This window comes from Plectropomus leopardus, chromosome 16 (genome assembly GCF_026936395.1).
Source record: "Plectropomus leopardus strain MGB_pleo_1.0 chromosome 16, ASM2693639v1, whole genome shotgun sequence".
NCBI classification, from domain to species: Eukaryota; Metazoa; Chordata; class Actinopteri; order Perciformes; family Serranidae; genus Plectropomus; species Plectropomus leopardus.
In genome coordinates this window covers 1,543,944-1,555,484 of record NC_142191.1, presented here as the reverse complement: position 1 = coordinate 1,555,484, position 11,541 = coordinate 1,543,944, and the positions used below count along the sequence as shown (strand labels likewise).

The following is an 11,541-nucleotide window of genomic DNA, read 5'->3' as shown; positions in this document are numbered from 1 at the left end:
TTAAATGGGGCACCTGGGACGTCCGTCCTTAGCCACTGGCACTCAGAAAATAACCCGCCGTGTTAGTAACTGGCATATACAGCAGTAACATTCATTACCTTCAATGAAATAACTAATCTTGTTTGTTTTCAGTAAAAGTGTCACTTGCTTTCTGTAAAAAGTTTTAATTGGCATTTTGAATCGAATGGCAACTTGTGAATATGATTCCTTTCGATAGAAACAATGACAGATTAAAATAATACATAAAACACCTTTTTTTTCATGACGACACTTTATTTCACTTCATTTTGCACAACAAATGCATTACATACACCAACGCTTTTATTAAGCGTGCTGTGTACGACAGCTGGAAAGTGTGAAATCACGTTTTCTCTATTGTCGAGGAACTTCCTTTTATTATCTTTTCAAAGTAAAATGACAAAGAAACACTCCAATCACTTCTAATAAATGCTGCAATGAACATTTATTGCCATGATTGTCATTTCTTCATTTTCACCTCTACATGGCTGTGGGGTTGTTGATCTTGCCCATGAAGAGGATGCTGTTAGTGGACTTCTCCAGGATGAAGACCAAGAAGGGTCTGTCGATTCGGACTGTTGGAGGCCTCGAATACCATATGAACTCAAATACGGTGACGGCTGCCGCCTCTGTTCCCATCTCAGTGACACTCAGCGCAGCCTTGTGTGACGCCTGTGGAGAGAAAAAGGAGGTCAGATTTAGACTGAAACAGTTCAGGAGAAATATAGAAGCTTTGGGAACTTTTTCAGCTTGTCAGAGTTTCTCTTTCTGCAGTTGTTTCTGAACTACTGCTCATGCTGTGGTGTTGGTGTATTCACGTTATTCATGAGCACTTAAATTCCCAAAACAAACCTGAAAAGAAATGTTCGTGTTTCGTACCTTTGAGACTTTGACCTTGACATTGTCAGAAATGCCAGAGAAATCAGCGTTGTTCTCAAAAGCATCGGTTATGCCCATTTCTTTGAGAGTGTTTTCCAGAGGAGCGTCAGCAGAGATGGAAAACTTTGGCAGGAAGAGTTCCACGTATCTAAGAAACACAAAAGGTAATAATTAAGATAAACTGAACTAATCATGAGCACATTTCTTGATGTTTCAAGTGAGTCAAACACATTTAATCCGGTCAAATGTTCTCTCAATCATTACAGGATGTTGATTAAATAATATCTTAGATTGCCCTCACTTCTTGGACGCCGAGTTTCTCCAGCGCCTGATGTGGTCCTTGTTGATGGAGCCCTCCACCCCAGCCACCCCCCCACCACGTTCATCAGGCAGGACGATCATCATGGACGTGCTGCTATTGTAGGGCAGCATGATGACGGTGACGCTGTTAGCAACATCCTGGTAGGTGTCGTAGTAACTAGTCCTGCTCATCATGTCCACCTGAACTTTGGTGGTTTTGTCCACATGGAAGTCCGCCTTGTGTGTCCTTTCATGGTCAAAGGGTGCTTCCCACTGTCCTGTAGGAGGAAGTGGAGAGGAGATGATGACAGTGATGTAGATACAGTATTTCAGCAAAAAATATTATTGTTCTTCAATGTTAAAATATGCTCAACAATCATCATACTTCATGTTTACATCATGTTCATGTGGTGAGTTTGTGTCTTTGCCTGCTGGTAAACCACTCAACGAGACATGGACTTGGACTTGTCTCTTACCTTTAAAGTAGACGTAGTTGATCAGCACCATGACCATTTCAGCGTCCAGGTCCTTCACCATGTCTTTGATCTTGTCCTGGGTTTTATTAGCAATGAATGCGTTGATCTCATCTGCAGCCTCTGCAGGTTTGGTTAGATCCACGCTGAAGACTTCACCAGAGTAGTGACGCCTGACGTCGTTCAGGAACGTCTCCAGAGGACTGAAGCCGGAGCGCAGGGCCACGGCGTTACCCACATCCAGCTGCTGATCCTTCGGGCCGTGTCCCAACATGTGGAGGAGATGCTCGTACGCTTCGTTGACCTGAGTCTGGTTCAAGGCGCCGTAGCCCAAGGTGGAGAACAGCTGGCGGTGGGTTTCGGCAGCGGCCCCTGTGGACAGCATGGACAGGGCGGTGGAGATGCCCAGCGGTGAGAAGAAGATGTTCTTTCCAGCAGCAGCGTTGGCGTTCAGGCTTTTGTAGAGAGCAAAGGCAAAGTCGGCATTGGGCGCCGTCAGCTTGTGGCAGCTCATTCGTCCCTCGTGGCTGTGATCAGAGCCGTGGTGGTGGTCTTGGTGGTGGTCTGCCCAGACTGCAGCCAGCAGCAGTGCTGCGAGTGCACAACTAACAGAGATCCCACGCATCTTTACAGCCTGGGGGGGAAATCAGAGGTCAGCCGGGCTCTGAGGTGTAATCACAATATACTTGTAAGTAAGCCCAATATTCAAAAGTATGAAATTGTCCACTGATAGTGATGTAATGACAACAGAGACCCTCAGAATCAGAAAAAAGGAAATTTCATTCCAACGATTTTACAGCATTGTATATAACATAATGAATGAAAATCATAAAGGTGACAGCGACCAAAAACTCAGCACCTTTGGACCAGGACACACGAAAGATCTAATCTTAACAGCATTTCGTCTTCACTTTTTTTAATTTAACTAATTCCAATTGTCACTTCAATTTAAATCACCATAATTACATAAAACAGTCAGCATATTTGAGTGGAGTCCATGCTTATTAACAATTTCCACTGGTGTAGTTTGACAGAAAGTTCATCGTTATTCTGGCAGGTGGAAGAGAGTCAGCTGACTCACACAACACTCAACTGATAGTAATAAATGTGTCATAACGACCAAAATCAGCTTTTCCGTCATTTGTGATTTGTTTTGTGTTTCTGGAGTAACAGTACTCATGACCTGATGTGCTGCATGTAACAGAGGTTATGTTCACCGTGTTGTACCGAGGTTCATCGATACCCTCTGCTGAAGTTTTGTGGAAAATTAATCCGAAAAGGACAGAGTACAAACCCAGCGGGACGCTTCTGAAGGCAGACAGTCTCAGAAAACCATTGACGCAACACGCTCGAAAAAGGTTTTGAAATATCTGCTGAACATTTTGTACCTAATACACTGTCAATACTGTAATCACCACTGCTAAAAACTGGAGCTGGGCATCTTATTTCCTGAAATGTGCTGGTGTCCGTTTTGTGTCGAGGGTGAAGGATGAAAGAAATGCAGATATGTCCTAGCGAACACCTGAGATTCACATGCAATTTTAAAAAAAACTCATAATAATCAGCATATTTTAATAAAGAGCCACACTCACCGTTAGTGTCTTCTCTGCTGCAGCAGAAACTTCACCGTTAAAAGAAAAAAAACGATCCGAGAGTTATCTGACAGGTCTATTAAAATTTAACAGGCCTCGTCTTCTGTCCCGCGCCAGGAGGTTTACTGACGCAACACGAGTCAGTGAACACAACACGGGGTAGAGAACCGCGGGTACAGTCACACGCGTTAACCCTCTGAAACCCGGGGAAGAAGAAAAACTAGCAAAGAATGCATAAATTCAAAAAGAAATTAAATAAAATAAAAAACACAGAAATGGCCTGGAAAAAGTGCTTAAAATGATATTTTTGTAACATAATTTTAAATATGTAATTATTATTATAGTAACGTAGTTTTTCCTCTAGCTTTTATTCCCCTAAACATTTTTTTTTTTTATCATTTTCCCCGAGCATTTTAAAAAATCATTTTCTAAACCTACTTACTTTACTTTGTGCAATTTGTAAAACATTTATTCCCAAGTTGCTCACTGCGTTTTTCCCATGTTTTTAAAAGAAATGACATCACTTTGCATCAGTGCTTTAAAAACTCGTGAAAGGCGTCTGAAAGCAGCACGATGAAGGTGATGAATGTCACTGCAGGTTTCAAAGGATTCACTTTCACACAATTAAAGACATCACATGACACTCGAGACTCGTTCAAACGTCATTTCAAGCAATTTAAAAAAGAATCACCTTCTCTCTATAATCCAGCATTAAGTGTGTCAAACATATTCAAAATAATTGGATTCAAGATTAAAATACCAAAATGTTTTTGCAGTTTATGCTTTTATTTCTCTTCAGCATGTGGAAACAGCGATGGCACGTCAGCTGCGTGTGAGCAGATGGTTTAAGTGTTAGATCTACTAATGTTTTTATTATCTGTATCGACCGGACACAATATATAACGATGCGTTCAGACATTTATACACCTATCAGGGCTCAGATGACAGACGGCAATAAATGTGTCACGCTGGCAGACTGCAGGCGGATTAATGCGCTGACATTTCTGATGATGGATCTGTTGTCTTATTCGTCAAACTCTCCCACATTCATCATCCCCCCGATGCTCCTAATATCACCGTGACATGTCGACGGGGTAAAATGAGCTCACGTCCTGCGGTGTGAAAGCGTGAGGAGCGCTCACGTACCCCGGGCGTCTTCACATGGCCGCGGGGTTGTTGATCTTTCCCATGAAGAGGACGCTCCTGGTCGAGTGCTCCAGGATGAAGACCAGGAAGGGTCTGTCCAGGGTCATGGTCTGGGGCATGCTCATGGGCATGACCTCGATGGTGGTGGCGGCCGCTGCCTCTGTTCCTGTTTCGTCCACGCTCAGCACGGCCTGGTGGGACACCTGCGGGGGAACAGGAGGAGGCGGAGTTCGAGTCAGGGCCAAGATTTTTGGAAAACTGCAGCGAACAACGTGTCTTTGCTGCAGCTGTGTATTTTAACAAACTAATAATACTTTGTCAAGTATTTTTGGGAGTATCAGTACTTAATTTAAGTTACTTTTACAAGTTTGTTCTTCATGGCATCTAAGTTATTAAAAATTAAATTAAAAAATTAAATAAATAAAAAATCCTCCCAAAATATAATGTACGCTACATTTTTAGGGTAGTTTGTTGTCAAGAAATAAACTTTTTGCTTTTTTATGACAATATTTTTCCTTACTTTCAGTACTTGAATACATTTGATATCATAAATTTATATTTCAGTAAACATCACATACTTTCAGACTTCTACTCAAGAAATGTTCTGACTTTAACATAAACCAAAGTCCTTCTCTTCTAAAAACTAAAAATTAAAATCTAAATAAAAAAAAAACAAAAAACCCCATACATCCCCACAGGATTTCTGCAGGTCCTTAAAAAGTCTTAAAATGCAGTAAATTTAATTATATATATATATTTTTTTTTTGCCACAAACATTTTACCTAATTTAATCTCAGATCTTTTCATTTCTTTTTCTCAAAATCACTGAACATAATAACTGATAACTTTTCTTTAAACTCACTTTAATGACTTTTTTTTCCCTATTTAGAATAAAGAGACATTTCACCAACACTGTAAAAAAACAGAATAACTTTTGTAACATGTAAAAGTCAGAGTCTGGGTTGACAGAACTTGAGAGTTGATTTTGTGATAATATAACTTTTAAATTTCAGGCAGCCTGGACACAAACTTTTCTTAAGTTAAAACAAAGAGTTTTTTTTACAGCGAACAAATTGAATCAGTAAAAGTCAAAAGTGGTGCATTAAAAAAGTCTTCAAAATTTTTCAGATTGATATGTGCACCACCAAACAAAACCTTTGACCTCGAGGCCGCGTAGTTACCTTTAAGTTTACCTGCAAGGCTTTTGCAAAACATAAATTGTCCAAAAATCTTAAATTTGGTTAAAAGCTGATCTTGGTAAAAGTATAAAAACTTATGAAATGTAAGTGACGCTTGTGGACGCCGTGTCCGGTGAGTCAGCGTCATTTCATCACACATGACAAACATGTGCGGGGCATGTTTGCTGTTCCTACCTTTGAGACTTTGAGCTTGACCTCGTCAGACATGCCAGAGAAATCTGCGTTGTCTGTGAACGCGTTGGTTATGCCCATTTCTTTCAGCGTGCTGTCCAGGGAGGCGTCAGCGGAGATGGAAAACTTTGGCAGAGAGAGCTCCACAGAGCTGCGAAACACAGAACACCTCCAGCGTCAAACGACCGTAATACTAAATATAATATAATATTATAATATACAGACGACGTCGAGCCTGTTTGCTCACGATGCACCAAAAAAACACACATCAACCTTTAACCCTCGATGGTGCCGTGTTGCCTCGAGATAACACAGTTTTTTTGCTGTTTACACTCACAAAACGCGTCCTCGGTTCTGATGGCTTTAAGAAAGCGCGCGGGCCCTCAGGAGGCCAGCAGCTGTTTGTGCTGCAGCGTGACGCTCTGGAGGCCCCTTCATGGGGCCCCGTCACGTGATTCAGCTACATTAACTTTCTCCACAAAATGGTCTGAGCACGTTTTTTCCTGAAAAAAAAAATAGATGAGTAAAGTTTATTTTTTAATTGTTTAACCTTTTGAAACCTGATCAGCAGTTTTCTCAGAAAACTTTTATAGGAATTTAAACTTCTGAATTGGTTTGACGTCTTTCAAAAACATGGGAATAAAAGCAAATAGCAACTTGGCAAAAAATTAGTAAAATTGACAAGAAAATTACCTGGAAAAAAACTGAGGGAGAGAGAGAAAAAGAAAAAGAGAGAATCATGGGAAAATTATCAAAAAAAGAGTGAAAAAATAATTTAATTAACTACATAATTAAAAAGATACAATTAAAACTGTTGCACAATAAACATATTAATATTATTATTAATATTATAATTGTTCTCTAACACTTTGTTCATTTGTTTATTTTTTTTTTAATTTATTTATTTTTTTTTTTTTATTTTTGTGCGAACTTTCAGGTAATTTCTTGTAGGCTTCAGTTTTTAATCAATTTTTTGCTGTTTTTTGCACCATGTCTTCAGTTGCTCATTGCCCTCTTTCCTCTTTTTGAAAGAAAGAAATCAAGCCAGGTTGCTCCGGTTTTAGAGGGTTAATGTGCTTACTTTGAAAATGAATAATTAAATTACTAAAACGCAAAGCTGCCTTTAAACATCGTACCATTATAGAATCCCACCACGACAGGTTTCGTGTTTTTAGGTTTACAGTCATAACAGTCATTTTCTTTTTATCTCTGCAAATTATTCTAGATAACTTTCTTCATGTAACCAAAAATGTACACCATAATTTCTTCTTTAAATGTCTTTAAATTATGTTTACTTTATCTAGTTTATGACAAAAAAATATAAAAACACAGTATAAACTTTTTTTACCAGCTGGCAGCATACTGGGCACCACAGAGGGTTAAGCATTTCTTCAGCCTCTGTGATGCATAAAAGTCCAACACGCCCCAAAACATCTGAGCCAGACCGGTCTCTCACCTCCTGAAGAGCGAGTCGTGCCAGTGCCGGATGTGCTCCTTGTCGATGGAGCTCTCCACCTCCTGCATCTTTCCCTCATCGGGCAGCACGATCATCATGGACGTGTTTCCTTTGTAGGGCAGCATGATGACGGTGGTGTGGTTGCCGTCGTCGTTGTAGAAGTCGTAGCGACCCGTCCTCTTCATCATGTCCACCTCCACCTTGGTGGTCTCGTCCACGTGGAAGTCCGCCTTGTGTGTGAAGTTGCCATCGAAGGGTTTCTCCCACTGACCTGCACGAGACAGCGGAGAGGCGAAACCACGTCAGCTCAAATGATTCTTCTACTGCCTGTAACACCTGGACATCAGTTTGCATTTGGATGTTTTTCTTCTCGCATTTAAAGCTCTGAAACTAAAAAAAAAAAAAACTGGTTTGATTTCTTTCCAAAAACTTCCAAACAACTTGGCAGGAAATGCCCGCAAGCTGCAAAAAAATGTGTCAAAGCTGACAAGAAAATGATCAAAAATGAGGAGAAAATTGCCAGAAAACTATATTTCTAATTCTCTTCATTATATGATTAAAACCATATTTACATTATATATACATACATACAGTACATTATATGTGTGTGTTTTTGTTTGTTGTTGTTTTTGTGTTTTTTGCTTATTTTCCAGTAATTTTTTATTAGTTTTTCTGCCAATGTTTGAGCCATTTCTTGTTAAATTGCTCGGCTCTTTTTTGTGTTTTTGAATGAAATCAAGCCATATTTGCTCAGGTTTTAAAGGGTTAAATGCAACTCTGTGGCCCTTAGAGTAAAAATGTAATCTGCAGGTGCGCTTGAAATGTGGGATTAAGTGTTCATCTCCCAAAATGTTGAGCATTAAAGGTGCATTCTGTGCACCAATGTGTGCCTTTTCTACATTAATTTACAGTCATGTGTCTTTCATTTCGTTAAAATAAACTTCCTCTGCTACTTTCAGGGTTTTTATTTGAGGGGGGGCAAATAAATATTGATGGCGATGAGTGCACCCCCGAGGTGCTGTCCTGTGCAGAGGTTGGATTATTTTTGGATACAGTTATGACAGAGAGTTCATTTTAAATATGAGCGAACAGTTTGCAGTGCGGCTGATATTGACGCGTGCATGTCTCTGTGTGTTCATCAGAGCAGCCTGCACGGGCCGATTCCTGTCAGAGTTCATCTGCATAGGTTAACGTTACCTTCAAGTTGCAATAATGTTTTAAAGAAAACATTTTTATCTAATGTTCAAAAAACGTTTTAAGAATGTTTCTGATAATGTTCCTGAGAGGTTAAATGCTGACTAAGACGTAACGTTTGAACTGTGATATTCTGAGGATGTTTTGGTGACAAATCAGAGAATGTTTTTTTAAAATAAACGTTCTCACAATGTTACATGAGAACAAAGAAAGAACGTTTTCAAAGCAATATTCAGAGCATGTCACTGAGGCCTGAGATTACACAACATATTTAATGAAAATGTAATCTAATGTGATATGTTGATGATAAAATACTTATTTTTAACATTTTTGATGGTTTTAGATGATGTTACTCTAGCTTTAAGAAAAACGTTCTGGGAACCACAAAAAAACTAAAACATTGTAGGATTTTCTGAACATTTTTGAACCAGAAGTTGTTAGCCGGGTTACCTCTGAAGTAGACGTAGTTGATCAGCACCATGGCCATCTCAGGGTCCAGGTCCTTCACCATGTCCTTGATCTTGTCCTGGGTGTTGGTGGCGATGAATGCGTTGATCTCGGCTGCAGCCTCTGCAGGTTTGGTGAAGTCAACATTGAAGACTTTTCCGGAGTAGTGACGCCTGACGTCGTTCAGGAACTTCTCCAGAGGACTGAAGCCGGAGCGCAGGGCCACGGCGTTACCCACATTCATCAGCTGATCCACCTGGCTGTGTCCCAACATGTGGAACAGATGCTCGTACGCTTCGTTGACCTCTGCCTGCGTGAGGGCGCCGTAGCCCAAGGTGGAGAACAGCTGGCGGTGGGTTTCGGCAGCGGCCCCTGTGGACAGCATGGACAGGGCGGTGGAGATGCCCAGCGGTGAGAAGAAGATGTTCTTTCCAGCAGCAGCGTTGGCGTTCAGGCTTTTGTAGAGAGCAAAGGCAAAGTCGGCATTGGGCGCCGTCAGCTTGTGGCAGCTCATTTGTCCCTCGTGGCTGTGATCAGAGCCGTGGTGGTGGTGGTGGTCTGCCCAGACTGCAGCCAGCAGCAGTGCTGCGAGTGCACAACTAACAGAGATCCCACGCATCTTTACAGCCTGGGGGGGAAATCAGAGGTCAGTCGGTTAGTCTGAAACTGCAATATACTCGCAAAAAAGGTTCAAATTGACAGCTGAACTAAAGCAGGTGGGGCTGTCTATGATATAATACTGACATTTAAGGAGATATTTTAAATTAGAGATCTGCAGAGACCACGAAGCACAAGTTACGCAATCCATGACATCACTTTTCCAGCGGTCAAAAGGCAATGAAAATTTGGTTCAAAAAGTAATAAGTTAAAGGTAACAAGAAACTGACTTGAAAATTAGCTGTGGGGAGATTTTTAGATTTTATCAGAAAAAAAGGAAAAAATGGTCAGAAACCATTTTCATAATTTTTATAATTTTATATTTAAACGGTAAAATATATATACTTAAAAATATATTTAATTTTAAGCATGCTCTTAAGGCAGTTTACATATTTTCAGGTAATTTTCTTGCATTGTTTTACAAATTTTTCACACATTTTTTGAAACTTCTTGTTTAGTTTCCTTATTGCCATCTTCCCATATTTTTGATAGAAGTTATTCCACTCCGCTCAAGTTTCAAAGGTTTGAGTTTCTAAAAAAAACTCTGACTGCTAAAAAAAACTGCTAGGATGAAATTCCCCGAACACCTCTGGAGGGTTGATTGCAGAAAATGTTCATTAAAAAAATGGTCCCCAAATTTAAAATAGGTGACTGCAGCCCTGGTTGGTTGGTTGACTCATATTAAACAATATTGACCCTTTTTTAATGTTTTTTAGTGGAATGACAAGTAACTTGGAAATGAAACAGCAACCACAGATGTCATTTAACATCTAAACAGCTCTGCATAATAAGTCTCATATATGTCACATTTCACAGATTTGTATATTTTAACAAAGTGCCACACTTACCTTTGACGTCCTCTTTGCTGCAGACAGTTTGTAAGAAATGTCCCCCGTTATATACCGGAGCTGTGGGGGTCAGCTGACAGAGGGGTCAAACATTAACCTGACTCTCTGTCCTGTGATCGGAGATATCTGCTCTGATATCTTCACTGATGCAACACAGCTCTCTCTGCATGTGGAGGAGATAACAGACTGTCCCAAAAAATCAAAAATGAGCAAGAGACAGAGAGACAGAGAGAGAGACAGAGACACAGAGACAGTGGTGGTGGAAGATGCGTGTGACAGAGAGCTTCAGGTGGAGGATGTTTTCAAAAATCTGTGGGTTTTTTTTTTTTTTTGTTCATTTCTAGATTTTTCTAGTCGTCTTTAGTTTTAACCGTGACATAAGTTACTTCAGTGTGGTGTCTCCATGTCCTCCCGGCCCGCTGTTAATCAGAAGTCGTCAAATAACGTCCATTTTGCAGTGATTTTGCCATAAGATCCTGACACCAAAAGCTACCTTTCGTGGCTGTATGATGCGCCGTTCCGGAGTTGTGATACACAGCCGGGCCGCAAAATGGCAGCTGCTGCGGCAGCACGACACGCCGCTGGACGCTTCCGGTTGAAATGCTGCAGCTTACTATGAGTGTACTGACTTTTGTGCAGGATTTTGGGGTTTGCTTCCCTGGTGTATATGTTTTCTGTTTTTACACTTTACCAAGTTTGGATGAGAATCAGCTGTGTTCTCGACTGATGCCGACTTTCGGCGTATCATGCTGCCGCAGCAGGTGCCGGCAAGCCCTCCAGCAACATATAACACGGTTCTGTGCAAGAGCGTTCTCATCTGTCGCCGCACAGCGGCGTATGATGCAGACATAAAAGGTGGCTTTTGGGATCAAGAACTCACACCGAAATCGCTGCAAAAGTGACGGTATTTGACGACTCGGGATGAGTATGGGAGAGAAAATATTGCTAATAGAGGGGCCCTCTGCCGTCAGTGTCTCTGCTATAAGTGTCTATAAGTGTCCAGGGGCCTCATGTACAAAGGGTGCGTACGCACAAAAACGTGGCGTACGCTCTTTCTCAGGGCAAAGTTCAGATGTATCAAGAGTGAAATGACCGTGGAAATGTGCGGTGCCTCACGCCAACTTCATAGCTGGTGTACGCACGTTTCTACAGCCATTGATA

The 11,541-nt window shown here is 40.9% G+C and overlaps 2 protein-coding genes across 2 annotated transcripts; both read right to left on the bottom strand.

The window, feature by feature from the left end:
* Positions 1–252: 252 nt before the first annotated feature.
* Positions 253–3,405, bottom strand: LOC121940524 (alpha-1-antitrypsin homolog). The gene is made up of 5 exons (XM_088089612.1): positions 3,263–3,405; positions 1,674–2,304; positions 1,199–1,475; positions 898–1,045; positions 253–690 (listed from the first exon to the last, which is right to left on the bottom strand). Exons 2-5 carry the CDS (start codon positions 2,293–2,295, stop codon positions 499–501), a joined length of 1,239 nt encoding a protein of 412 aa, XP_087945738.1. The 5' UTR covers positions 2,296–2,304; positions 3,263–3,405; the 3' UTR covers positions 253–498.
* A 622-nt stretch (positions 3,406–4,027) lies between these two features.
* Positions 4,028–10,534, bottom strand: LOC121965696 (alpha-1-antitrypsin homolog). The gene is made up of 5 exons (XM_088089613.1): positions 10,381–10,534; positions 8,879–9,503; positions 7,235–7,505; positions 5,782–5,929; positions 4,028–4,611 (listed from the first exon to the last, which is right to left on the bottom strand). Exons 2-5 carry the CDS (start codon positions 9,492–9,494, stop codon positions 4,420–4,422), a joined length of 1,227 nt encoding a protein of 408 aa, XP_087945739.1. The 5' UTR covers positions 9,495–9,503; positions 10,381–10,534; the 3' UTR covers positions 4,028–4,419.
* Positions 10,535–11,541: the final 1,007 nt, after the last annotated feature.